This window comes from Eleginops maclovinus, chromosome 2 (assembly GCF_036324505.1).
Source record: "Eleginops maclovinus isolate JMC-PN-2008 ecotype Puerto Natales chromosome 2, JC_Emac_rtc_rv5, whole genome shotgun sequence".
NCBI classification, from domain to species: Eukaryota; Metazoa; Chordata; class Actinopteri; order Perciformes; family Eleginopidae; genus Eleginops; species Eleginops maclovinus.
Genome location: NC_086350.1, coordinates 4,318,629 through 4,346,015, shown reverse-complemented (window position 1 = coordinate 4,346,015; position 27,387 = coordinate 4,318,629). Strand labels below are relative to the sequence as shown.

Here is a 27,387-nt window from a genome sequence, read left to right as displayed (position 1 = left end):
AGAGGTAGATATCTGATCAGGAATCAGTCATGGTCAGTTTTTATAGGAAATTCTTGTAGCTCCAAAACAAAGACATCACATTTTTGCACCTCAGCTCAAAGGTTCGGAATTTATTTTTTCATACTTGGGCTGTAAAAACACTTCCAAGCATTGTCATTCTTGTGAGTGATATAATCCTAAGTAAAACAAAATGCTGAATTGGAAATGTAACTTTCATATGGATGGAACTTTTCAATTAACAGTTATACTTAATCCAGTAAACAAAATCAGGTGTTGTTGACGTGTTGTACCTGAGAGCAGGGGTCAAACACTTCCAGGTTCAGCTGTCGTCCATCAATTGAGAGTCGTTTATGGTACAGGGAATCTGAAACAAAATGAATAACTCACAGTAATGTCAATGGATTTAAACATGAATTGAAGGTACAACAATCTGCACTTGTTGTTTGTTGTATTTGTATCTGATAGCTTATGCTGCTCTGTACCTCCTTTCATTGTTTGTTTGTTTGTTTGTGTTATCTTGCTTTAATAGACAGAACGGCACATAATTATCACACACCCTTACATAATTATCATACACCTGCAGTTTACCAGATCTCTACACAGCGTTTAAGCATCTTTCCACTTTCCTTGTTCGGACTCACTTTGATTATGCTGCATACAGAAGTTGTCCTGGATTGATAATTGTATTATTGCTCATGTAGAATATATGCATGCACCTCTGGATGACTTAATAGCAAACAACCATAATATCGGGGGTTATTGACCAACATCTGAAATCCGTAATTGAAGCTCAATGTATCCAAACACTTACTGGAGTTGGAGGCATATTCCCCGATGAAGCGTCGGGTCAGAAACCGCACCAGGACAGCTGGAAGCAACAGACAAAGTGAAAAACACATTAAAAGATAAGTATGGATTTTCTGGAATGTGCCTATTTGTCAAGGTGCATGGTTATATTCCCCCTCCGCTTCGCCTCAAGACTTTGTGATAAACATAAAACTGAACAGCTTTGGTCCCTGCACAGGTAATCCCTGTCAATTGAAGGCTGCACTTCCACGTGCTGATGGTGGTCATGTGAGGCTATACAGAAGGGCTTATGCTCAAGGACACACGCATAGATAAGGCCCAAAAAGTCACTCATGCATGCACAGTCTCCAGAGCTGAGGTGAGAGCTGAGACGTCCCATTGTTTTATGAAGGTTGAACGCAGCGCAGAGTACTGATATTGGCCGCAACAAGGGTCCCATAACTCCCCTCCTCTGCATCACCAGCATTTTTCACAATGCACTTAAAGAATAAAAAGTGGATTGGTTTTAAGTAAGTAGGTAAGTAAGTAAGTCATTAAGTAAGTAAGGAAGGAATGAACTGAGTAAGGAAGGAAAGAAGAAATAAAGGAAGTAAGTAAGTAAACAAGTGAGGAAAGAAGGAGGAAGTAAGGAAAGGAAACCTAGTCAAATAAATGTAGTGGGGAAAAAAGTACAATATTTTCCTCCAAAATGAACTGGAATGGAGGTATAAAGTTGCAGGAAATCAAAATATTACCTAGTAAAGTAGATATAAGTACCTCAAACTACAATATTTGAATACACAGTATGTACTTAGCAGAAAAACATATTTGAAGGACACACACATGAGAACCGAGGCGTCCCATTGTTTTTATGAAGCTTGAACGCTGTGCAGAGCACTGATATTGGCAACAACAGCAGAAAATCATCACCAAGGGTCCTATAACTCCCCTCCTCTGCATCACCAGCATTTTTCACTGCAGTTAAAGAATAAAATGTGGAATGTGCTTCACTTTGCAGATTTAAGGTCACATAAACTGTGGAAAGTCTTGGATAATGAGCTGATGGAGTTCAGCCCAAAATACAGATCACATTACTAATGTAAACAAAGAGTAGGTGGACCCAACTGTCAGCAAAATACTGAGAACCCAGAGGAGAGGTTTGAACTGTAATTACAACATAAACAGAACCAGTGGCGAGGTATTTTAGCCCCTCTAAAGGTAGACTACCTGACTGATTGATCGAACGCTGTAGTACATTTTGTTTTTACTTCTTGAAATGAACTACGTGAAGGATCCGTTTTTTCTTTGAAAGGTATTTCAAAGGTAGATTTTCTCCGTGAACAGTGTTATTATTTAAGCAAACGTTGCAAATAAAGTTGTGTGTTTTTTGTTGTTGTGTACCATAAAACCTAAGCCCAGGAAAATGAAAAGCCTACTATATGTTACTACCTGAAAACAGTAGTTGAGCTACCTAACGTTAGCCTAGTTTAACATCTAGCTAGCGAAATTAGCTTACAGGTAAGATAGAAGAGCGACGCAGGGTCAAATTATTCAAGGTCTTTGATTCAAATGTTGGGAAACCAAGCGGCTTAATGCAGATATATTTGAAATGTTTTTAATTTAGCATGTTCTCTTAAACTCTTACATCATGATTTGTTGACCAAACAAAGAAGGAAAAAGTAGATGAATCTTCAAACAAAGGTAGAGAAGTCTGAAGCTGTTTTATGTTGTTTCAGTTATGCGTGGAATAGCTTGCAAAGCCAATTAAAATGTTTGAAAAAATTGAAAAACAACAATGTAGAGATATTACACATTAAAGTTTGGTCTGTACATTTTTCTTAATTAAAAATACACAAGTATTCAAATAAAATAAACGTATTTTACCACAACTAAAAGTATTGCACATAATGCAGTAATGTCACTAATGTTGCAAGAAGAAGAAGAATTGCATTTTGCATTTCACCACTGCAAAAACGTTAATTGAAAAACACGGACAGCACAAAAAACAACATGTACCAAATGAAAATGATAATTGCTTCATGCACAGTAAAGACATTTTGACTGCAGAAACACAAGCATTTTTCTGTCTCTGTTTTAAATAAAGTCTTCTCACCTGATTTCCCAGCCCCCGGGCTCCCCAGCAGGGCGAGCTTGATGTCGTTCATGTTTCAGATCCTCTCTCTGAGTTTCAGGCAGCGCCGGCACTAAATGCTCCTCACAGTCCAGACTGCATGTGAGTACAGAGCGTCCTCCTCCCTCCTCTTCAAAGGGCTACTTCACTTCGTTTTAAACCCAGAGAGGAGAGGAGGGAAAGCGTCCCCCTCCTCTTTGTCTCTGCTCTCATTACCCTCACACCTCCTTTCTCTTTCTCCTGTATCCAACAAATCTCTCCTCTCTTTTCATCCTCTCAATCCTTCTTTCTTTCCCCTCTTGTCCCTCCATATATATCTCTTTTCCTGCAGAGAGGTTAGGAAAAGGGCACGGCTGACTAAACTTATTGTGCTGCTCCAACAATGTAACTGTAGTCTGGCTGCCAACTACGACGGTTGTGTCATTCTTCATACTGTAACATACTTGTAGTCTAGTCCCAGAAAAGGCAAAGATATATTGATGAAAAAGGAAGTTTAATAACAAGAATATACTCTGAGTGAATGTTATGCAACCCTATCTGAGAAATGTAATTTAAAATAGACTTAAAATAATTGTATTTAGTCAGTAGGCATATCTGCAAAACGCTCCTCCTCAGCAGATTTCCTTTTCCGTAAGTCCCACATTTCCCAAGCTTCAATTTAAACATGATAGACTTTTTGTATTGTAATGTTCCCAAAGTCCTGTGCAATGTACACAGTAAATGTATGGACATTTTCAGTTAGATTTCTGTAGACTTAATCTAACTTAAGTAACAAATATGAGTTTAAATTTACAACGAAGACCAAGTAAAACAAAAACAAACCCCTAAACAGGATCTTATTTTTATAATGGAAGTTGTAAGTTGCCAAACGTTCATCCTGAATGTGTTTGTAGCGATTGCACCATAACGTTCAGAATTTCATTTGTTTTACTGCAATATAAAGTTCCAGTATCTGGCTTGTAGTATGTTTTATAGCTGACAGAATTGCTGAGAAAACATGTATCCCAAATGTGTTGGCCTTGCACTTGTCACTGACCTAGTAAGTCAACAATTAAATCTTGATTTCCCCAAATTACAACTTATTATCTGCATCTTAACTTTCTTTTATGTTTAGTTTTCTGGCAGCGTTGGTCTTCCATACCTTGTGGCTCCATATTCATTTAAAGCAGCATTTTATTTCGTCACAAGCTGTGGTTATTGTTGCCTGTTATTGTTGAGTCCAGTGTTCATAATATTCTGGCTTTAAGGGAAGTCACTTTATTGAAACCGAATCATTACATTTATTGAAGGGAAATGCAGTGATATGATGTGGAAAACATTTTGATGACTTTAGTTTTGCACTCTGTCAACATCTGCGGCTCAGACTGAACCAATACAGTAACAGTTGAGGCTTTGAGTTGAAGAGATCCTGAGAAGGCCGGCATTAAAAAACATATTTCAACATCAGTCACAGTCCTGACATCAAGCTTAAATCGATTCAAACGAGCAATCCATTTCCTTCAGTTTCGGCTGCCACACAAAATGTGGCACATAAATAATACTCCTGCTTCGATTTCACAGGCGCTAACTTCAGCCAACAACATTAATATTGTCCTTTTGCATGCTGGGCGTTTTTGGCCCATTTCCAAAATGGTTTCATTTGATCTTCTGAGAACAAAGTCAGACACCCCCCACCTCCAAAAAAGTATCAAATTAAAAAGAAAGGGAAATTATAATTTGGCTGAACTTGTCTAGGTGTTAATAGCATTACTAACATTGTAACACTTAGTCTACCATTGGCTAGCGTTCCATCACATTGTGCGTGATAAGCTTAAGGGGCGGGACATCTCTGAGTGGTTGACCGAACACAGCAGAGCCGGCCAGCTAACCAATCACAGCAGACTTGGCTCTGGTTTCAGACAGAGGGTGAAAAGACGTGTTGCAACACAGACAGTATGAGAAAAATAAAGAGCTTTTTGAACATTAAAGCATGGAGACATGTCCCAGTAGAGACACAAAATACAATGACACTACTTATATGTTGAAAATCAGTGACTGCACACAAAGGTTTTTATATAATGGTTTGAATGAATACCACAAAATGTAGGATCACCATGGATAGTTTTTTTTAAACATTACAAATGTAAACAAGGCTTTCAAATCCAGGGCATGATTCCAGGTTAGTCTCTCCATCAAGAATGCTGTCAATCAATGTGAGAAGGAATGTTTCCAAACCTCCTGTTTGGGAGTTTGGGCCACTCTCTCTTTGTGTTGACATTAAGATCAGGGAGCTGGATCTTTAAATAAAACAAAAGCTGTAACGATGAAATGGAAACAGCCTAACCACTGTACAGTATGTTGGTCGAAAGCCGCTCTCAATGCACGGCACGCAGACTGGATAGGCGATTTGAAGTGTTTACCAAATCATGCTTTTCCATTCAGCAATGTTTTGATATCATGTATCCTAGAAATCAGCTTGCATGATGAAAAATAATTGGGACCAGGTTTTTGGGGGGGTTCAGGCGAGGACTAAAAACACGTCACTTTAAAGTCTTCAAAAGAAGAAATGGGGATTTACGAAAGAGACAAATGTTGTGTTTCAGAAAAATAATCTAAAATCTCTAAACTAAGTATGCTAATCGCTGAAACACTTGAGCTTGTGACCTCAATCAGCTGCAGACAGAACGATATGCTCCAATAATACAGGAATTTGAAATAAAATCGCTTTTCCGCGTACGCTTCTCTTTGTGAAAACTTATCAATGGACATTCCTGTGTTGAAGACTCAGCCATCCATGGCAGCTCTTAATCAGACAAAGAGGGAAAGACCATTTTATCCTGTGCTGATCAACACGTGACTGCAGAGGCTTTCACATGGTAGGACGACGTCATGTGCCCACACACTCACACACACACACACACACACACGAGATAATCTACCATGTTATGATGGATGTGATAGGTTGGGAATTTCATCACGGCATAGCTTAATTGCTAAATGATGTAATGGTATAATTGTTGATTGCATAATGAAAGAAAACACTTTACTTTACCAGTAAAGTGAATGATGCTTGTTTAGCGCATTAGCTTAGATTAGCCATTGTGTCTTTGTCCTTTAATTCATTGTACCTTATTTTAACCATAACATAACTTGGTTTTTTTTTAGTTAAAGGCCTAGTTTAACTTGACATGGTTCATTATCAACCAAAAAAAGCTCCCTATGAACAACATATACAAATAAATAATAACAGATTAACATGACAAGCAAAGCCAACTGTGTTGCATATAGCTTAGCCTAGCATCAGCTGAACTTCGAGGATTGAAAACGGTTCTTCACAAACCAATTGTTGATGCCAAAAGGACTATTTCCACTTCTTATAATCAGTCTTTGATCAATCTTTAACTATGTTTTATAATATAATTTCATTTGTTTTTGTGAAATGCTGGACTGCCTTTGCCACAAACCTAGCAAAGAGTGTTTCTTCTTCTGCAAAACATCTAAAACCTCAGGGTTTACATCAGCTGCTGTGAGAATGATGATGTCAGTATTGAAAACATGGGGTAAAAATCACAATCAGCCTTATTTTTCTTTTTAAACAAAGCCCCACCTTTGATTTTGTTTCAGGAAATGACATGATTCATGGAAAACATGTTCCTAATCTTTATCCACTTTCACAGAAACAACACAGCTGACTCGAGAGACGATCAATCATCTCCACAGAGGTTTGGCTCAGTAATTGTTCCAAGAAATGTGAGTTAATGTGGCTTTCATGTTTAAAAAGTGCCCCCTTTTAAATCTAAAGCTGATGATTGTGCTGCCTCGTGCCTGTTGGGTCAGTCATTCGTTCCCTTCACAGATTCACATAAACATCTTGAACATGTTACTGTACTGAACCTCAGAGGTACGACCACCTTCATTCCCCTTCTTCTAGTCACCCCTCCATATGTTTCTCAAATGGAGGCACCAAAAGGGGGTGTTTTCAACACGTTTCCCCAGCTGAGATGTTAAAGGAGCCATATTATGTTCCTTTTTAAGTTTATATTTGTATTTAGTGTCTCTACTGGGACATGTCTCCATGCTTTAATGTTCAAAAAGCTCTTTATTTTGCTCATACTGCCTGTGCTGCAGCACCTCTTTCCTCTCTGTCTGAAACCAGAGCCCAGTCTGCTCTGATTGGTTAGCTAGCCAACTCAGTTGTGATTGGTTAACCGCTTAGAGCTGTCCCACCCCTTAGCCTATCACATACAATGTGTTTGAGCGCTAGCCAATAGTAGCGAGTGTTACAAAGTGATGTCACTATGTTCCAGAAGTAGACTGGGATTTTAGCCTTTGCAGACCATTTACATGCACAAAAACCTATAACACATAACAGGGAAGGGAAAACCCCCAAAAGCATATTAGGGCCCCTTTAAAATGTAGACGTGAAATGACTGATTATTTGTCCTAGTCTTTGGGCTTATTCTTTTTTGAGCTTTATGGCTTTAAAAAATATCCAAATATCATTCATTATCATCTTTATGTGTGATATCCCTGAGATTTCACTGTGTGATGCAGTTAAAGTAGTAAAACATGTCCTGACTCCCTTTTCCTCCAACTTTGGTCGTAAAACTAAAAGGTGATAAATATTTTTTCACTATCAGCACTCAACACAGTTCAAATCAATCATCCCACACTTATCTCAAGACAAGATTCAGGCAAATAATGCTTTAATGAAATCACTTATCAGCTATGTGTATGTAAAAAAACAGAGTAGAAACATACCTTGGACGGCGATCTTCCTGGAGGAAGTTAACCATAAACAACTATTTCAAAGTGGTGAATGTGGAGTAAATGACAAATATCATGTGGCTAATGCATGCTCTTGAGATTGGTGTAAACATTGGATGTATTTTATCTATGCAGCTGCAGGAACGTCTGCTTTTTACATCTTTTGGACAGTGATTCACCTAACCTCAGACATGGGGAGCTGCAAGAGATGTTCTTCTGATGTTTTTAAGTGAAACATCTGCACCTTACCACACAAGATGAGGGGGTGAAAGAGACAGAAAGAAAGAAAGCCAGCAGACATGTGACTGAGTTTACTGTGCAGAATAAAGTGGGTTCAAAAGACACAAGAGGGGGATAAACCTCCCTTTGAAAACATCTCACGGTCAATTTCCCCCATTTTATCCTTACATTAGCCACAGGGCTGCAGGCCGCCTCTCATCTCTCTCTTTACGTCTTCATGGACATTTCTCAGATCCCGGTGGATGTGCACTCAGATCAAAGTGTTTCAGGCCGGCTCACAGGGGGGTTTTATCGTCGATGCAACAGATTTTGTCCATTTGAAAGTCTTTTATTGGGTTCAGGGGGTATAAAGCACTCATGGGGCACGTTTCTTGGTACATTACATTACATATAAGTGCGTTTTCACAAAAGAGCATGAGCTCTAAAGACACTTGATGCATTTTTTTTGACAAATTACTTCGCTGAGCTGAATCTTGGAAGAACAAATGGTCCTGCAACATTTTCAAAAATAATATTTTGCTTAGAGCTTAAAAGTGAAAACCACAATCGGAGAATGACAGCAGTAAAGGGAGAAGACCATCAGGAGATTCACCATCTGTTATCTAAATCAGGTTTTATAAAAACATCTGACGTTTGTAAGATATTTTTAGCTAATTCCAGAGAAAACAAGACAAAAATGTCCCTATTCTTTTTGTTTGGTTGTTTTTCTTTTTTGAAATGTGAAATTTTATCTATATTTTATCTCCCTGGTCAAAGCTTTTATGCTGAATAAGTCTGGACTTAGAATAAAGGCTTTTCAGTTGATTAAAAGAGACTGTATTGGAGATTTATTTCTCGTATGATGATATAACAGCTAAATGTTTCCAAAGAGCTCCACAAACAAACTCTATGTGTTATTTTTTTTGTGTGTTTATGCAATTGAATAACACCTTTTGTCTGTCCTCATGATCTCTAAATTAACCAGCAGGGGGAGTGGAAAGGGAATAATAAAATCGTATTTCAGATCCTTGACTGTGTTCATCAAATCCAACTCAAAGTCAGATACAAACCCGCCCCCTGCTGGGAGACCTGTGTAAAGTACGTTTACTATTTATTCCCTGCATCAATAGTGGCTTTGTTTCTCTTTATTTACATTGTATTATTATTGACATTGTATGTGACATTGATGGTTGTTAAATCTAATAAAACAATACAAAAATAAACCCCAATGTACAAGAATTTAAAAAATGTACAAGTTGTTGTTTACAACCTCACTCTAAAAGATAGGTTCACTTTAAGATCAAACATAATGGCTTTCATATTATATTTCATGGATGTCTTTCTTAATCACTAAACAGTATAAATATCTTAGGAAATTCTGTGAAAATATCTGAAAACAGAGCAAAAATATGATGTTCTCTTTTCATGAAAAAGTACAAATGATTGTGACTTTTTTCCCCTTGTTCTCCATTCATAAAAAAAGCTTTAGGGCCGCTTTATTATATAATCTAGTTACAGGTAGTATTTTTTCCCACTGAACACATGTCTCCTCTTCCTGTGGTCCTCCTTCCTCCTCCTGCAGATCCTCAGAATGTCTGCTCGCTGGAGGTCGATCGACGGGAACATCCGGTCGGGAAAAATCTCCTTCAGTTGGTTTGAGAAAAACTCTTCAAGACAGCGACCGGCCTGAGCCACCTCTGAGTCCGGCTGCACAGCAAAAAGAGATAAATGTGAAGAAAAAAAAACACAAATCACAGGGTATTTAGAGTGTAACACTTTGTGTATCCAAGGAAAGATGATTTACAGACTAGATATATGAAAGGACTCCTACCTGTAGTGCTGTTTTTTGTTTAAGTTGCATTGTTGTTAGTCATAGAGTGAAGGATGTGACTTATTCAAAATTTTGCTTCTATTGGCTAGCAGTCCAACACATTATACTTGATAGGCTAAAGGGCGGGACATCACTAAGTGGTTGACCAATCACAACAGAGCCGGCCAGCTAACCAATCAGAGCCGACTGGGCTCTGGTTTCAGACAGGGGCTGAAAAGAGGTGCTGCAGCACAGGCAGTATGAGAAAAATAAAGAGCTTTCTGATCATAAAAGCATGGAGACATGTCCCAGTAGAGACACAAAATACATTTATGAACCTGGAAAGGAGCAGAATATGTCCTAATCAATGTAATGGCATTAGAGGAAAAAGTAATTGGTTCACCAAAATCAGAAGAAATCATCCTGCAGACGATGATTGCCTTAGAGAAAATACATTAATAGTTGTTGAGATACGCAAGTCTACATTTAAAACTCCATTAGCAGTCGGATATTAAATGTCTCACCCAGTAAACGTCTTTTCAGTTCCTTTTAACTTGATTTATGTCAAAGTACCCCTTGGGGTTCTAGTACCCCCATTTGAGAAACCCTGGGTTATATAGCGCTGAAATAATTCAATTACTGTATAAATTAGATTAGATGTACTCACGTAATTGAACCTGGAGCAGTTCTTGAACATCAGCAGCATGTCGTCCACAAACTGCTCGGCGCTGAAGTAGTGCAGCGTGTTGCTCTTGTCCAGTTTCCTCCGGATCAGCGACAGGTCGATGGGCCTCCGGATGATCTGGTAGTAGTTTCTGGCCTGCAGCACATCACCAGAAATGACATCATTGTGAAGGAGACTGTTGTCATTTTAAATAATCTTAAATGAAAGGTAGATTACAGTGAGACTTTATTTCCATTCAGGATTCAATTTAAAAGAAAACACTGACTGACGGTCTCATTTCCTACTTATTTATTAATATATTTAGATATATCTTTGTAAATAGACATTTTGTGATGATGTTGTAAATCTGTTGTACGTACCAGCGTGCTGACAGGTTCATGAAACGGAGCGCTGAGTGTGTGACAGTACAGCAGCAGAGTCAACTTCTCACACCTCTGCAGGAAACACACACACACACACACACACACACACACACACACACACACACAGTTACTAAAGAAACATCTATTCACTTGTTCAAATGTGCTAATGTTCAGAGTGACTCCCCCCCTGCAGCTCACCCTCTGGTCCTGGGGGGAAAGGGTGTAAGGAGCTTTGACTCCCCCACAGGAGGGCTGCTTCTCACAGGCGTAGCTCTCTGCAGGATCCTGCTCAGTTCTGCACAGCGTACACACCCAGTCCCCTCTGCAGGACACACAGAAACCCGTTGCACTGTATGAAACTTACATTTGGCTTTGCACCATATTGATTATGAGAGGCAGATAATGGTTTATTTAGTGTGTTAGTACCAGGTGTCTTTTTCGCACTTACAGGGGGAAGCAGGTGAGGGGAGGAATGTGACAGATCAGGTGGAAAACTTTGGGGCAGCGGTCGCAACACAGCAGCTCTCCTCCGTTCAGACAAACACCACAGAAATCTTCACTCTCCATCTCTTCCACTTCTGCAGGTCCAGGTTTCTGCAGCAACGACTCTTCCTCTTCCTCCTGGGAGCAACAAAGATCTTCACTGATGTCCACTTGTACTTCTTCACATTTAATTTCCACTTCATCCTCAATCTCCAGATCAGGCTCTGCTTCAGGTTCTCCTGGATCCAGTTCGATCACCAGGGTCGGCTCTGGATCTGGATCCAGATAAAATGTTTCTGTTTTCTCATCCAGGTCCCATTCCTCAGATCCAGAATCAAACAGGATGTACGGCTGATCGGGGTTAGAGTCACAATCAAAGCCTGACTCTCCCTCTGGTTCTCTGGAGGGCGAGATGTCGGGACAGTACGGCTCAGTCCAGGAGGTCGGATTGGTTTCTGTTTGGATGAGGTCAGACTGAGGTGACTCTTCTTTTATCTCTAAAATGTTTTCCTTGTGATGACTGATACCATTCTGGAGACAGAGACAAAAAGGGACATACAAAAAAGAGGTCATGTAAAAGATATGACGTGCATCATTTCTGCATTAAAATGTCTAAACATGACTCTACCTGTTATATGTACTCTGTATACCAAAGGTTCCAACAATTTGCAAATCTAAAGAAAGTCATACATTTTATTAAGCTAGTGTTTTATCTGGTCGCCTAAAATGGTGTCCACTTTCGCATGCTTCAGTGTGGTCCTCTTCCAGGAGCCGTAATGAATTGACCTTCTATGCATTTTTAAGCTGTTTCTGATAATACCGTTTTAAGATAAAGGATTGTTTTAAGTTGGCAACAGCCGAACAGCTTCGGGGAAACACTGATGACTGAGTTTAAGCTGCTTCATTCAAGGTTTTTGCGTAAACCATACTCCAGTAGCTCTGATTTCACAGGTGCAAACATCAGCCAACAAAATGAATTGTACTATGACCTCTTGAATGCTGGGCAGTTTGGGCCACACATTACATATTATGCTTTAATTGAAAGGACTGTTTGTAAACTAAACTTCATCTCTGTACCTGTTGAGGGTGCGAACAGGACGTGTTATTGTGGAGCTCTGCTTGTGTTCGGCAGGGCAGTCGCACCAGAGAGACCACAGGCTGCAGACAGGACAAGGACCGGATGTTCAGACGCTCCAATAGAACTACAGGGATACTGGAGTTACCCAGAATCCTTTGGGCCTCCGGGTGAATCCTGAGGAAAAACATCTCGGTGAGTAAATCTTGATTTTGGTCAGTGGTTCAACAGGTTTTCATAAATCCCAAATTTCCATTTAGCATTAGATTAATTGTTTATGTTTTTTTGGAAATACACATACTTTCCCTCATATAACTCCTTAAAGAAAGCCCAATCCCCAAAGACATCCAACTATTTCTTTAAATACATTTTCCCATTGTTTTTAGGAGACTGCGTTCACTGTGTTGTCTTTAATGTTACCTTATTCCCTTCAATAAAATGGCACCATCTTTCTCAGGTTTTATTTTTACACATGAAGGAGAGACTGCTCTTGTATTTCCATTGCAAATCCCAGAACTGCAAAACTTTATGAAAAAGCAAAAAGAGAATACATGTCACCACCTGAAAAAGTGTATTCACATATCAATCACACTCCTTCTTCCTAAACACTTAGCTGTAGTGATTACCTTCTCCTCAATCACGAGATCCTCTACTTTAATTTCGGCTTGTGTCTGGGTTACGTGTTGTGCTTTGTGGCATGGCTTCTCTGCAGATCCGGTCTCAGATGAACCGTCCTCCAGGTTTGCTCTGCTCTTCGTTACACGGGGCAACAGAGTGGCCCGCCTCTTGGGGAAGTTGCCATGGCGTCTGAGAGGCAGGTGAGCCATCTCCAGGAGGATCACGCCTCGTGGGGTGAAAGACTGACGAAAACACAGAAGAACAAGCTACTGTAAAATCTCCTGTGTGCTTAGTGTTTGACGGCACAAGACAAGAATCAAAACAAACAGTAGAACCAACATTTAAAGATTAGTTTATCTACAGGTCAAATAAATAATAACACAAAAAACAACATCTTTTGAATAACTTCTCAAAGCATCATTTTTTATTAAAAGCATTTTATTTTTGTTTATTTCCAACATGCTTTATATTTTTGATGTTAGTATTTTCTATCTTTTTGGAGCTTTTAATTTTGCATTATTAATTTACTTATTCATTTATTAAAATTATCGTTATTTTGATTATTTTTTATTTGATTTTGATTTTTAATCTTTATAATTATTTGATTTCTATGCCTAAATTTATGTTTATGATTTATTTAATTGCTATTCATTTTAAGTTTATTTTAGTTCACATTTGTAAACAACGTAATCAGTAAAACATCAACAATTCACAGGATTTAGGTTTAAGTTGCGTCGTATTCCTTACCTGCGTGTGAATGTGAGCTCCCTGCCTCAGTAAGGTGGAGGTGTCTTCAGGTGGAGGTGAGCTGAAGATAAAACAGATGGAGCTGTTGTCCAGTATCAGGAGGGACACTGACGCTCTGATTGGTGGAGAGCTGATCCCACCTCGGCCTCCTGATACTTCGGAGTCACTGCTCATCATGTGATGCTATTGTTCACCTCATCTTCACCTGGGGAGTTTAATTATAAATCATGTGGGAAAAACTGCAGCAATGAGGTGTGGAGCATTAAGGGGAAGCACATCCGGCAGAGAGTAATTTCAGAAGAGATTACTTCCAGACCAATGACAGTCACAGGCTGTAGAGTGGACTTTGCATAACAGTAACTATGTAAATCAAATTTCACTCGAGCTGATGCAGTATCACCTGAAGATGCAATAAAAGGAACAAACTCAACTCATTCGTGTTTCTATTTTCACGACCTCCTGTAATGAAATAGGTTTGATATTCTCCATAACAGTGGTGTTAAGTTAATATCAACTTTTGGTTTCCATCAACTAAAGCTTACTTCACTACAATTACCTCATAACTATCCAGATAAAGATATTAAAGATTAACGAACGTATGAAATGCAGGACGTTGTTTTGCAGTAAAAAGTTTATACAGCAGGCACTATTGCAGCTAGCTTAAAAAGGTAATTGCATCTTGTGTTATACTGCATTAATGATTAAATCTAATGTCATTATTATATAGTAGGATCTTAACAAATAAGTCTCAAATAACAGGGTTCCCTTCCCAGGCAAGAGATAAACTGCGTGAAGGCCTGTTGAAATATGATTCAAATATCAATTCATGTCTCCATAAATGATCACTGACAGTGTTAACATCCGTAGAGAGCATCACTAAACATGCCAGGTGATGCACAAAATGCAGCACACCCAACTTGTTTCAATCACAGCTGACCTGGTTTTCGGCTGTTAATATAAAAGAGACACAAGTGCTATCCAGGTACGGTTTGACTGGATGAGCTGCATAAATGTAGTGTACTTTAAACCTTAAAAGTACTATACTAATGATAATAATTATGAATGTTTGCATCAAATTTAGTGGCTGAGAAATAAAGCAGTGAAACAGTAATTTACAATTTTAAAAAAGCAACATTTTATTATATATAACAAATGTATCATACACATATTTCCTATTTATTTACATCCTAAATACAAAGGAAATGTTTGTAAAGTACATTTATTTACTTCATCCCACCACTCGGAGTCACTGTGGGTTTCTCTGCACTCTGTTGCAAGGAGCCAAATCTCGCACAAAACCGCGAGGGTTACAAATCGCGTTCCTCTTTCAACTAGCCTCCAAGATGGTAGGTGCTATCATGAATCCCTGTGCTCTGAAATGTAGTTAAATCTATGCCCATCCTTGTTCATTTGCTACTGCAAACTATAATCTAATGGCGGTTTACTGTACAGACATACCTTACGAACATTTACTGCGTGATTTGTCCCGTGATTTGTTCACATTATGGGGATTTGTGAGCGGTTTACTGTGTGAGAGCTGGGGCCTCGGATGTAGACGTTAGCTAGTATACACTGTCTGTGCTCACATGTGTTAACCGCGTACAGAACACCTCTTCATTATTTGTAAATGTGACGATGCAAGTCACGGTTTTAAGTGCTCGACAGTTGTTGCTTACCTGTATTGTTTCTAGACATTGTTGATCTATGCCGGTCAAAGCTGTTGAATTAGCATTAGCTTCATAAGATGCTAGACAGCATGAAAGCAGACAGTCTTTGAACTGTGAGTTGAAGCTTGTAATGCCACGTTTTTAGTAAATAAAAAACTGCGTAGTACTATCTCTGTAATTATTATCAGTTGCTATCTTTTCAAAGTTGAGGACCTGTTAGTGTATCCATGTAGTTGTTATTTGGCTAGTTTAGCACGGCAGCTAGCTCCTAGAGAAATGATAAGACCACATCTGTACTGAAGCTTAATATGTATTGTAACCGATATTTAATCTCTATTTACAGCCCACCAAACAGACCAAGACCCGGAAGCTCCGTGGACACGTAAGCCACGGACATGGTCGTATTGGTGAGTTTCAACTGAACTTGTTTTTTTAACATGTGGTAACTTGGTAGTTGTGTTACTGAGACACATGGTTAACTTTGTCAACTTGTCCAACCCCACAGGCAAACATAGAAAGCATCCTGGAGGTCGTGGTAATGCCGGTGGTATGCATCACCACAGAATCAACTTCGACAAATAGTAAGTTCTGCATGACATGTTGCAAGAAGATTGTGTGGAAGTTATTGTAGGTTTCGTGATGGTAACAAGTGTTTGCAATTGACTTTCTATACCACACAATGTGAAAGACTGCAGTCTTGCATCCAGGGAATATTTGCGAGAAACTAAACGTTAGATTTTAAGCCTAGTTATCAAATTGTGTTGGTGACTTTTGTGTTGAGTATAAATGTCCAGTATGATGATGGAAAGTCCTTATTTTACAAACCATGTGAGCAGTATAGTGAAAACCAAAGCTGAGTGCAGTCTGTCATATTTATCTAGTTATGCCAATATTAAATAACATTGTTGCATAGTTAACTCATTTCGTGTTCCCCTGACTGGTGTAAAGGATGCATATGCATGTTCACAAATACTGATGAAGGCCCTGCCGAGTTTCAGTCTAGGAGACAATGGTTTAAGAATACTGTTTTGTTGCGATTCAATTTGTTGTTGTGATCTGCTTGGCTCTCTGGCGTGGTCGTTGGTATTATTGTTGTAGAGACTAGAGTCTCACCTTGACGCTCATAATTGTCTTGGTGTGCTAGAGTTCTCTTAGAGTGAAGACTGGTCCTATTCACCGACTGGCTCTTTGTGGGCCAGTCACCCACATGGGCAGTTACAAACACTTTGGTCACAATAATGCCTAGTGTCTTTGCTTTATGAACCTCAAGTCTAGAGATTTTCAAGAGAAGCACTTCCCTTTTAATAACCGATTACTTATAAAGATTTTAACCTGTGAAAATCCTTATTTTAGCGTCTTGTCTAAATTCCATCCTGGTTACACAGCAGTTGACCTTTTTTGTCTATCTCCTGTATTTCCTCCTCAGCCATCCTGGGTACTTCGGTAAGGTGGGTATGAGACATTACCATCTGAAGAGAAACACAACCCACTGCCCCACCATCAACTTGGACAAGCTGTGGACTCTGGTGAGCGAGCAGACCAGGATCAACTACGGCAAGAAGCCCGACGGACCCGCACCCATCATCGATGCTGTGCGCGCTGTAAGTACTCGCCTACATCTTCGTGAGCATAGTCCTGGGTGACAGCATATGTACTGGCTGACTCTGGACTTTGTAGTGTAATGTTTGGGTTCTTTGAGTATTGGCGCAGGTCAAAGACAAAGTGAGGTGTAGTTGCAATGGATGGAGTTAAGACAGATACACATTTGGTTGCAGATGGCTTACTTGCTGGAGCTAATTCTCAATCAGCCACTGGCCCTAGTGTATGGGAAGACTTCACAGTGGCGCTACTAGATTTGCACATTGGTAACTTCATTAATTCCACTTGAAGTGTTTGTGGCATGTTTGATAAAGAAATTCTCAATAAGACAGCTCTGCAGGTGTTGAAGTTTTGTAGGTTTTTAAACTGTCATAGATGCCTACATTTCCCAGGTTCTTGTCTTTGAAATAAGCTTTACATGACGATCTTATACCGCACTCGATACTGGATGCACTGTTATCTGACATGTGGCTGCTGTATTAGCTTTGATCAAATGGGAATGCATGACACAAAATGAAAGATGTGCTGAAGAAACTTAGTCCTACATGCACAAACTTTTTACCAACTGTAATCATTGTTGGTATATTTCAGTCCATACTGCAGGGCTACACTAACCAGTGCTGTCTCCACCAAAACCAAAGGATTGGAAAATGTTAAGTTGTCTGAAAGATAATTGCTCAACTTAGCATTGGGTAAAGATTTTTTGAACAGACTTCTGTGCTAGTAAGCAAATCTCCATTATGATTTGTTGTAGTGTTATAGACTGCCATCTTCATTAGCACCACTCTCAATGTGGGCCTAAGGACATTACATTTGTGTTGTGATCTTTGCTGAAGATGGAAGCTGACCTGTGTGTGCTGTGTTTCTGATGAGGAATTGGTTACAGATAAATTGCCTTTGTGCTCATGTGATTATCTAGTTGTATTAATGTTTATATTTGTGTTTCTTTTGACAGGGCTACTACAAAGTCCTGGGCAAGGGCAAGCTGCCCAAGCAGCCTGTGATCGTCAAGGCCAAGTTCTTCAGCCGACGGGCCGAGGAGAAGATCAAGGCAGCTGGAGGAGCCTGTGTGCTGATGGCATAATGTTCCTGTCAGTGTGTTTTTGGAAAAATAAACTGTATAAATGGAACTACACGTTTGTCACGTCTGAATTAAATGACTGTAGGTGTTATGTTTTGACCTTCTGTTCTTTGAAAATGCCAGCAGTATCTATGGCATGTTCTCTTAAGTGCCAGTTTATCATTGATCATTATTACATTGGGATAAAGTTAATTTTACCACTGAAAGCAAGTGTGTTGGCACACATTGAGCTAGTATGCACTGTAACTATAACAGCAGTTCAAGTTGTTCAGCACAGTTAATGTCAAGTATTGTCATGTGCCAAAGAAATGCGCTTCTTCCAGGTTGTCTTGTTTTTAAATATTAGCAGCATTAAAAATGCTAATTATTACAGTACTCAAGAAAATATCAGAAACAAATAAAACCAATATACTAATCAACTAAGATAGTACATGCTTATTGAATTTTCTTTCCAAATACAAGAATGATAAATACTAAAGTTCCAGAAGTAAAAGTAGTTGTAAAAAACTAGAAAAAGCTCTCTTATCTCGGATCAGAGCTGAGGGCCAACAAACTTGCTGTGGTGAGAGATGTGGATGAGAACCTTGAACCTAGTAGACACTTTAATTTCCAGTAAAAGCTCTCTGGCCAAACTCGTATCATAACAACAAAAAATAGTGGGAAACATATCTGCTCTTCCAGATGAAACAATGCATTTAAAAAAGCTAATCAATGCAAATGCATCATACCATTAAAATGTAGGTATCTTTTATCAACTTGATTCAAATCCCGAGCATGGCAGTCCATTTCATACCCCACTATATCTGGACACGGACTTCTCTGAAACGTAGAAATTGCCTATACAATGTCATCATATATTTACTCAGGTAAAATACAAGTTTCTTTTTATTTTGACCACTTATTATACAAATCAGTTAAAGTGAAACCTCTCCACGTAACCTTACGTACGGTGGGGGGCGGAGCTTAACATGCACGGTTTCCTGTCCTGTCAATTCGAAACATCACGGCTGTATGAGAGCTCAACTTCTTAAGCTAAATCAGGAAAATGTCAGGAATACGAGCAGAAAACTGAATGCAAATAAACACTGTGTCCTCTTTATGTATTTAGGGACTGGTTTAATTGCTGACCCTCCAGCTTTTGAGTGCGTTTGGAAGGTAAACACGTTAATAATCCCTCCTAACCCACCACTTGTTGACGCAGCGCCTGGAACCTTGTTGTCACGTAAGGAACGGAATCGTGGACTGGGACCAAGGGATGGAACGACTGACGGGAACGTGGAAGTGTGCGACGTTTCGGTGTTCCAGTTGATCCAGTGAAGCGAACGGCTGTCTGTTTAAAAGAGAAAGTAAGTGGCTGATGAGAGAAGTAACAAACATTCCGAGTGGAGCGGGGCTTTGGGTACGCTTCACGCATGCGCTGTGACCCAGATGCATTTACTTGCATTTAATAATAACAATATGTGGAATTGTTCTCTTTTTGGTCTTTGACGGTTTTACTTTTGTTATTTAGAACCACAGTTATATATCTATATATATAGATATATATAAAAATTACTAAAAGATTGATTAAATTATCGTCAAAAAAATAGTGAAAAATGTGAAATGTTTATTCAAGTAATAGGTAATGTCTTTCTTTGCCAGTCCAAATCAAAAACCATATTTGATTTAACCCCCCAGGACTTCTCCGTAGGCCTTTCTGAAGTGTAAAAACAGAAAAAAAGTACTATTTTTCTCATCAACTGAGTCTACTATTCGTGTTTATTCATATTTGTCCTGATATTTAAAAGTGTACTTGTCTCTAGTTGGGTAGCATCTACTGTTGTTATCATTTAATCTGCCTGGTTGTTTTTTCTCAAAATAATGAATATAGTCTGTATACCGTCCATAGGGAACATGTTCATCTCCTTTGTAAGAGCCTGAGGGCAGGGGATGCCTTCACTGTGCTTGTTTTATCCAGAACATATTCAGCATGATATCATGGCAGGCTGTAAAAAAAGCTAATTAAATGATGTCATGTTGTATTAAGAAATGGTGGATTATCAAAACTGTTACAGATTTGTACTTGTTAATCAAGTAAGTAATCCCTAAAACTCTAGTCTTAATATGTGTACTGTGAGGTAAAGGAAAGTGGCTGAGGTCTCTGTGTTTGTTCCTCCTCTCAGGTGAGGGGCACCTTTAGTTATCTCGATCCGTTCATGGAAAGCCAAGCCTGGCTGGAGTCTTCCTTGCGGCGCTCTGCCAGTCTGGGTCTGGAGGTGCTGCAGCGGGCCTCCAGGAGGAGCGTAGACTGGAGCAGCATTGAAGCGTCCCAGACCCCCACCACCACAGATGAAGACACACAGATCCCCCTCAGGGTGCTTATTTTATACTAACCCAACTATGAATTACATTTATGATCTTGACTTCACATGTGTGCTTTAATTCTCATGCTCTTTTCCAGAGATCACGCTCAGAAATTGATGATGTCTTTGCAACCATCGCAGACTTCATGGTGCAGACGACCCATCAGTGCAAGGTCAGTGAATATTTAGACTACATTTTATATGACTTCAGCTAGAGATCTAGGGAATAACATGTGAATGTTTTCTGTGCTACAGAGGTATTATGAGTCCGGCTGCTGCACTGAGCCCTCTGACACTGAGAGGAGCCATGTGTGCAGGTTCCACTCAAAGCCAGCTGCTGGGATGAAAACGCCTGCACGGTCGGCTAGAAAACATGAAAGGGCGCCACAGAACAAGGTAACAACATGTGACGTTTATTAAAAACCTGTACAACACACTACAGCAAAGGGGAAAACTCAAAAAAGCATAATAGGGCCTCTTTTAAAATTCAAAGTCTTCTTGTGTTCAGGGTCGTGTGTCTGCAGTTGGTGAAGATTTCTTCATCGAGGTTTCACCGGGGACGTACGCCGTCACTGCCACCATGCCAGAGTCCCAGCAGCAGACTCAGATGATCAGTGTCAGAGCTGGAGAGAGCGTTGACCTCACCTTCAACCTCTGACCCCTCACCTTTTAACCTTCAGTACTAAACCTGACCAATGCTCATTCTGTTTGTGTGTGTTTATTGCTTGCTTTGCACTGCTCAAGAGTTTACATTTTTATATTGCATGAAGTCTATAAAATGTTTTATTTGCTGCACATCGCAAAGCCATATTTGTATTGCTATTTGGTATTTTATTATGTAGTTTATGTGTCCAAATACTGCTTTTAAACATCATGTAAAGCTCTTTATATATTTTTACTTGCACTTATACCACATCAGTGTATAAAAATAAAGTATTTTTTTAACCAATTCTCTTGTTTGTTATCTTTTTATATGGCTTCATGTAAAGGTTTTACCTGTACTCAGATAGATTATTTGTAAACAGTCATCTAAAATTTTACAAGTGCTACAATTCCCTTGAAAAATTATGAAGAAACACAAAAACTTTCACATCATTTGGGATTTTATTTGATATTCGGTGCTACTGTATTTCTGTAAACATTAAAAGGCAGTGACCTCATTGCAAATACTTGTTTTGGAACTACAAAATACATTACAACATTATAAAATACAGTAGATAAACAGTCGCAATAGATTGTGTTGAGTTTGTAAGCTACACTTCACATGAAATAAAAATCCTCTGTTATCCAAGACTGATTTCCAGCTATACATACAGAATACTTCAGTTTCTCCGTCATGACAATACTTATTTATAAGTAACAAGATCTATAAATCACATTCTATCAGAATAATAAAGTCTACAGCACGACACGTTGTGTTTATAATTCATCTCTATACATTCTACACATGATCATAGGCTACTATAATGCTGTTTAAGTGCTTCATGAGAAACTGTTCGCAGGGGTTAGAGCGCTGATCTGAAAATCAGGGGGTCAGCCATTCGATCCCACAGTCAAAGTGTCCTTGAACAACATACTTTACCCCAAATTGCTTCTGCAGGCATGCAGTCTATAGTATTGAGTGTATGTAAGTCACTTTGGATAAAAGCGTCAGCTAAATACCATGTAGTTATAATACCAAACTGCCTTTGTGTAAAAAAAAAAAAGGTGAAGTTAGGGTGGATTATCCAACTCATTAAGACAGTAAACAAAGAGAGAGAGTGAGAATTAAAAGGGTGAGAAAACTGTGTTCCCTAAGTAGGCATCTAGTTGTATTGCTTTAGGTGTGTTCTCGTTGTTCTAGTTGTTGTCCTTGTTTTTGTTGTTGCTGTTGCTATCACAGGTCTTGGAAATCAGGAGAACTGTTGTGCCAAAAGAGAGACAAAAAAGGCAAAAAAGACTTTGTGAGATACATTAGAAAAGTATTTGTTTTGTTCACTTCACACAGTGTGCCTTACCCAAAATGTTCTAAAGAATGTCACACATTGATTTAAAAACCAATAGGTCAATTGCAAGTTTTATTCCTGCTTTAATTTGTGTTTCCTCTCAATAATTCCGCTGTGTGTGTGTGTGTGTGTGTGTGTGTGTGTGTGTGTGTGTGTGTGTGTGTGTGTGTGTGTGTGTGTGTGTGTGTGTGTGTGTGTGTGTGTGTGTGTGTGTGTGTGTGTGTGTGTGTGTATGAAGTGTGATTTACAATCTTTACTAAAAGAGGATAATATTTTCTCTGTTGAAGGTATAATAAGATCTTACCTTTCATTGAACGGCTTTTTGACAAAATGAAGTTGCTCCCTCACTGTCGTCCCAAACACCAACATCTGCTTTTCAGTGTCAATCACACACTGAGACAAATACATGAATATAACAACAAATCACTCATCAATCCACAAAAGCAATTAGATTGTGTGTAAAAATAGAGACAGGAAACAGAAATGCAAAGACAACTAAAAGCTGTTTGGTAGCATGGTTATTGTGCAGCTGCTTTTAAAAAGCAATATTATAATAAAATGAATAACCTCAAAATGAATAATAAGGACCAAATTAGTCTGGGATCTATACAGTTTATAAGTATAGAGCCTAGAATTGTTCTTCAGCATATGAAAATTAGCTATAAACTTTCTGTGTTGAGATCTATGTTAAATTGCATTGTCACTATCAAATAAAAATAAGTAAAAATGTAATTCAGTAGCAGAGAAGATGCGTGTACAAACCTTAGCCATGTATCTTAACGTCCCTTTGTTGCTGATGATCTTAAATGATTTACCTTTAGTGACTTTAACATCTTGTTTCCCAGGGACATCAGTGGTCTGTTACTCTCTACAAAAGACGATGTGAAAAATGCATTTAAAGCACAGGTTACGGTTTCAAAAATTACTGTTAACTTATGATATTTACTCTCATTCTCCTGCTGCCTTACCTATGATGAAGAACGGGCACATTACTCTGAGTTTCCCGAAGGCCAGGCTGAGTTCTCGGATGTGTCCGTCGACACAAAGCTTCCTCTGAAACGGAAACCCGTCCACCTCCATTTTGTTCTCTTCAATCAGATCTTTCAGACTTTGAGAAGAGCAAAAAATGACTAACTGAATACTTGAAGGGAGTAATGTTTATCATATGTGCACATAATGAAGATCCCACCATAAACTCTCCACAGTTCGTGAGGACATCAGGTTCAATTTGAAGCCAGTGTCAATCAGTACTTTCACCTCTTGTCCTAAACACTTTAAACAATACAAAATACACAATTAAATATACACCAACAGAAAAGCAAAGACATTAATTGTGCAAAAGATTCATAGCAGTAACTGTGTTCAAATGTCTTCTGATTGGAAATAGTTGTAGGACTTCCTCGCAGGTATTCCTTAACTGTTTTGTCTCTTGCTTTATTTACCCTGACACATCATAACATTCTCTAACTATCAACTTCATGAATAAAAAAATAAGTAAGTGTACGTGGGTTTGGGTAGAAGGTCTTTTAAAGTTTCTTTAAATTCCTCCTCTCTGTTTCTCAGCTTGTACGTCAATGTTTTAATTTGTCATCTGTTATACGAATACTTTTCGGGTGCTGATAAATGGTTTGACCTCAGTCAGTTCCTTGTGATTTGTTTTATCGCAGCCATGAGTAATTATGTAAACCGACATCTATCTCCTTCCCTCTTCTTTTTTGTGGGATTGTCCCTAAAATCCAATTTTTCGTTGCTAATTGTAATTCTTATTAAGCATTGCAATGGAATTTACTCTTAAATTAATCTACATGTCTCTAATACATATTTACTCACCTTGCAGGGCACAAAGATGAAATCGTCCTCCTCTTCCTCTTCATCCTCATGTGAGTTGATGTGAGTGCAGCTCAGGCTGATCCCTTCATTGTTCATCCTGCCCCGGGATAACTTGGACTCCAGCAGGCGCTTCTGGAGGATATGATGTGGCTGCTACAATAAAAAAGAAAACATGTTAACAATATTATAGAGTGTAAAAGATTACTTACTTCTCTCATCATCATCATCATCATCATCATCATCATCATCATCATCATCATCATCATCCTATCATTTCATATCATTAAATCCTCATGATATTAAAAAATAATCCATATATAAACAGGGTGTATAAGCTATGATCGTTAGCACACGTATGTAGTAAAATGTGAATGGAGTTTATTATATCATAAAAAAACTGTAAAAAATACATGGTGTTGTTGTACAGGGTGAAATGTAGGCCTAGTAATATAATATAATTAAATCAGCATCTAAGTAAGGATACAATATATATTAAAATATATTTAAATTTGTTGGTAGCAGCAAATAATTTGTATTTAGTTTAATTTTATTATACTTGAATTGAACATTTATTTCATTTTGGATTTGATTTATAATTTTCTGTTTTGAATTTTAGTAATTTTCTCATTTTATCTTTTATTTTATTGTATTTATTTTTTATTTTGCCCTTTAATTCATTTTATTTTTCATATGGAGTAACTGTCATGTAACCGAATTTCCCCCTGGGAAATACCTAGTGAATCTGATAGTGATTCATCACAGTGCACATATTTATGCCAAAACGTGTAAATGAAATAAGCTATAAAGTATGACCATGATAATAAAACATAAGAGGCTCACGCCCTGTGTGGATGTCCCCAGCTTCTTCAGTCCGTCCAGCGGCAGCAGGTCAGCAGAGTCTCGGTGCAGGAACTGGATCGCCTGCTTCAGCCTCCTCTGCTGCCTCACAGCTGCAGCATCAAGCCCGGAGACCCCCCTGCTCTCTATCCGCACCCCGGTGAACATGACCCGGGTACCAGAGTCAGACCGAGCCGCTGTGTGTGTTGATGTGTGGGTCAGAATGTGTGTGTGATCTGAATCTGAAATCTATAAACAGGAATCCCCGATGATGAGTTAATGGTGAGGAAACACCCCCATAACGGTGAGAGCAGGTAGTCAAGTTGGACAGGTAACAATGCAACTTCCGGTCTACGCCTTCAAAATAAGATTACGAAACGTAAAATGTAATTGATCTGACGTTTCATCTGCATGAAATAAAACGCTGTCTGACGTTTAAAGGGTTTTAATAAGTAGGCTTGAGCAAAAAACAACAACCAAACGGACCACTACCTGCTGTTTAGTTCTTGATTGCGATGCTTTTATAATTACTTGGTTTTAATCTTGTCTGTTTATGTTTGATTGTTTTATGTTAATATTTTCAAGTCCCCCTGGTATACTTTGTTTGTACTAAATACTTTATCTCTGTGTCTTTCATGTTGTATGCAACATTTTAAAAAGCATACAGAATTAGGGCTTTTATTTTTAACACACTTCCGGTTCTGTTTTAGTGTCTCTTGACTTCAGTCTGGTACAAAAACGTCACTTTATGAAAACGTGACTCCGTGAGGAAGAAAATGTCATGACAACCTTACCGTGTTATATAACTCACTGTATGTACTTTATAGAATTGTAATTGTATTTTCACAAAGAAATGCTGTCCTCACAAAGTTTTTTGCATCAACAGATCAAAACCTAACCAGGAATATGTCATTATAACAGACTGATTTCCCTTACTCTTCCCGAGAAAGTGAAACAACAACTTGATGTGATATGCCTAATATAAGGGGGAAAGTGTAAAAAGTTATTTCCAACTCATACTCATTTCTCACATTCTTTTTCTACTTGATTATTTGTTTTAATTGTCCTTTATAAAAGCTATGTAGTTAAAAACAGTAATAACAGTAGTAAAAATAAATATCCCTAAAATATTATAGACAGGCTTTTGGGTAAAATGCAGCATGTGTGAACGTTGCTCAATTTCATCAATTAAAGACGTTCTCATCATATGTTTCCATTTTTGAAATTGTACTTCAAGTTTGCTCACGTTTCTTGATTTTATTTGTATATTGTATTTAGGGATATTATGGCGTTACATTAATTTACTTGAAATCAATTTTGTATGGCTATTCCATGTTTAATTGGTGCAAATGTTGTAATGTGCATTATACGTGTCGTATTTGTCTGTATTGTGTTGTTCTTTCACAATCTATCCTCTAATCCAGGAGTGTCCAAACTTTTTTCAACGAGGGCCACAATCAGAAAAACATACGAAGGGCTGGACCACTCACTAGAGGTGAGGTGTATTGCCTCATAAGTTAGCTAAATCAATCAAATGTAGGTAAATTATTGTTGAAACTTGAAAATCCTTTAAGAAAACCAACAGCCTACAACATAGCTCTCCATAGTGTTTCATTTACTTTGTAAGCAGCTTAACCCCTGAAACAGAATCTTCAGATTGCTTATGATAAGAGGAACTAAGAAGGGTATTTTTGAAGCTTGTTAGGCTACGAGCTACTTAGATTTGTTCATTTTTTTTCAACTTTTAACACTGAAAAGTTATGTTATTAAAACACATAATACTACTGTGAAATGTATTTTTGACATATATGTTTAAGAAGTACACTATAAGAAAACACAAGTTTCAGGTTGAGGCCATATTCCATTATACTTTGGAATTTGCTGAGGGCCGATATAAAATGCCCCCGGGCCAGTTTGGACACCTCTGCTCTAATCCATCGACCTATTTAGGTTCAAAATCCATTTAAGAGCTGTTTTGCACGACTTGCAAGGTGCTCAGGGTTTGTATTTCAGAAATGGTGCTGCGTGTAGTTTGTTCTCAGATGTCAGCTGCACATCTCTCTTCTTCACTGCATTGCCCACATTCCCCTTCTTTTTTTACCCACACGACCTTGTTTTCAACATGGATGCCGAAAAACCTCCCCACACATTGCTGTTTGTGTTGCAGCAAAACAAACCCATCCACCTCCCTCAGCACACTGCGATTTGCATCCACGGTCTCCGTTTGATATCGTCTTTAATTGAAGCTAAAATATAATTTTTTCTAACAACGACGCTGCGCATTTTCAGTCAACAATACGAAAATCGACGCGGAATGGCGTCCGCCAGGGGCCTGGGAAGATGAATAACGGCAACACTCAACATTGAATTGACCAACCAGAATG

General features: G+C 38.6%; 5 protein-coding genes and 1 non-coding gene across 6 annotated transcripts in view; 3 read left to right on the top strand and 3 right to left on the bottom strand.

Moving 5' to 3' along the window:
• rerglb (RERG/RAS-like b) overlaps positions 1-3,135 on the bottom strand; it is a 9,365-nt gene extending 6,230 nt beyond the window's left edge. The window contains exons 1-3 of the mRNA XM_063900162.1: positions 2,900-3,135; positions 812-868; positions 291-364 (exon numbers count right to left, since the gene is read on the bottom strand). Coding sequence (XP_063756232.1) covers positions 291-364; positions 812-868; positions 2,900-2,951 — 183 coding nt within the window. The 5' untranslated portion in view covers positions 2,952-3,135. The remainder of the gene's footprint in view (positions 1-290; positions 365-811; positions 869-2,899) is intronic.
• A 5,204-nt stretch (positions 3,136-8,339) lies between these two features.
• On the bottom strand, positions 8,340-15,610 carry LOC134881778 (uncharacterized). Its single transcript, XM_063909326.1, has 10 exons — positions 15,339-15,610; positions 13,663-13,867; positions 12,924-13,157; positions 12,718-12,821; positions 12,300-12,474; positions 11,188-11,753; positions 10,938-11,061; positions 10,737-10,811; positions 10,360-10,512; positions 8,340-9,589 (listed from the first exon to the last, which is right to left on the bottom strand). The coding sequence occupies exons 2-10, from the start codon at positions 13,837-13,839 to the stop codon at positions 9,395-9,397; spliced, it is 1,803 nt and encodes a 600-aa protein (XP_063765396.1). The 5' UTR covers positions 13,840-13,867; positions 15,339-15,610; the 3' UTR covers positions 8,340-9,394.
• Positions 14,884-18,058, top strand: rpl27a (ribosomal protein L27a). The gene is made up of 5 exons (XM_063909351.1): positions 14,884-15,008; positions 15,673-15,736; positions 15,835-15,910; positions 16,756-16,930; positions 17,884-18,058. The coding sequence occupies exons 1-5, from the start codon at positions 15,006-15,008 to the stop codon at positions 18,010-18,012; spliced, it is 447 nt and encodes a 148-aa protein (XP_063765421.1). The 5' UTR covers positions 14,884-15,005; the 3' UTR covers positions 18,013-18,058.
• Positions 16,424-16,552, top strand: LOC134860750 (small nucleolar RNA SNORA3/SNORA45 family). The gene has a single exon (XR_010165307.1). It is a non-coding gene; the product is annotated as a small nucleolar RNA SNORA3/SNORA45 family (small nucleolar RNA).
• A 916-nt stretch (positions 18,059-18,974) lies between the features above and the next one.
• On the top strand, positions 18,975-21,300 carry akip1 (A kinase (PRKA) interacting protein 1). The gene is made up of 5 exons (XM_063909339.1): positions 18,975-19,355; positions 20,172-20,363; positions 20,450-20,524; positions 20,607-20,747; positions 20,860-21,300. The coding sequence occupies exons 2-5, from the start codon at positions 20,205-20,207 to the stop codon at positions 21,007-21,009; spliced, it is 525 nt and encodes a 174-aa protein (XP_063765409.1). The 5' UTR covers positions 18,975-19,355; positions 20,172-20,204; the 3' UTR covers positions 21,010-21,300.
• A 155-nt stretch (positions 21,301-21,455) lies between these two features.
• Positions 21,456-25,347, bottom strand: LOC134883731 (nuclear receptor-interacting protein 3-like). The gene is made up of 7 exons (XM_063912135.1): positions 25,007-25,347; positions 24,167-24,319; positions 23,526-23,608; positions 23,305-23,444; positions 23,152-23,204; positions 22,641-22,729; positions 21,456-22,252 (listed from the first exon to the last, which is right to left on the bottom strand). Exons 1-7 carry the CDS (start codon positions 25,169-25,171, stop codon positions 22,228-22,230), a joined length of 708 nt encoding a protein of 235 aa, XP_063768205.1. The 5' UTR covers positions 25,172-25,347; the 3' UTR covers positions 21,456-22,227.
• Positions 25,348-27,387: the final 2,040 nt, after the last annotated feature.

What these genes read in the sequence shown, in the direction of transcription:
- LOC134881778 (XM_063909326.1), bottom strand. Translation starts at nt 13,839, where the DNA reads ATGATGAGCAGTGACTCCGAAGTATCAGGAGGCCGAGGTGGGATCAGC. An exon ending in GAGCTCACATTCACACGCAG is followed by an intron (nt 13,158 to 13,662) that starts GTAAGGAATACG and finishes TGTTTTCGTCAG; the next exon opens with TCTTTCACCCCACGAGGCGT. An exon ending in ACTGCTCCAGGTTCAATTAC is followed by an intron (nt 9,590 to 10,359) that starts GTGAGTACATCT and finishes TTTGCTGTGCAG; the next exon opens with CCGGACTCAGAGGTGGCTCA.
- rpl27a (XM_063909351.1), top strand. An exon ending in CCACGGACATGGTCGTATTG is followed by an intron (nt 15,737 to 15,834) that starts GTGAGTTTCAAC and finishes CCAACCCCACAG; the next exon opens with GCAAACATAGAAAGCATCCT. An exon ending in TCATCGATGCTGTGCGCGCT is followed by an intron (nt 16,931 to 17,883) that starts GTAAGTACTCGC and finishes TTCTTTTGACAG; the next exon opens with GGCTACTACAAAGTCCTGGG.
- akip1 (XM_063909339.1), top strand. Translation starts at nt 20,205, where the DNA reads ATGGAAAGCCAAGCCTGGCTGGAGTCTTCCTTGCGGCGCTCTGCCAGT. An exon ending in AGACGACCCATCAGTGCAAG is followed by an intron (nt 20,525 to 20,606) that starts GTCAGTGAATAT and finishes TCTGTGCTACAG; the next exon opens with AGGTATTATGAGTCCGGCTG. An exon ending in AAAGGGCGCCACAGAACAAG is followed by an intron (nt 20,748 to 20,859) that starts GTAACAACATGT and finishes TCTTGTGTTCAG; the next exon opens with GGTCGTGTGTCTGCAGTTGG.
- LOC134883731 (XM_063912135.1), bottom strand. Translation starts at nt 25,171, where the DNA reads ATGTTCACCGGGGTGCGGATAGAGAGCAGGGGGGTCTCCGGGCTTGAT. An exon ending in GTGCCCGTTCTTCATCATAG is followed by an intron (nt 23,205 to 23,304) that starts GTAAGGCAGCAG and finishes CGTCTTTTGTAG; the next exon opens with AGAGTAACAGACCACTGATG. An exon ending in AGATGTTAAAGTCACTAAAG is followed by an intron (nt 22,730 to 23,151) that starts GTAAATCATTTA and finishes TATTTGTCTCAG; the next exon opens with TGTGTGATTGACACTGAAAA.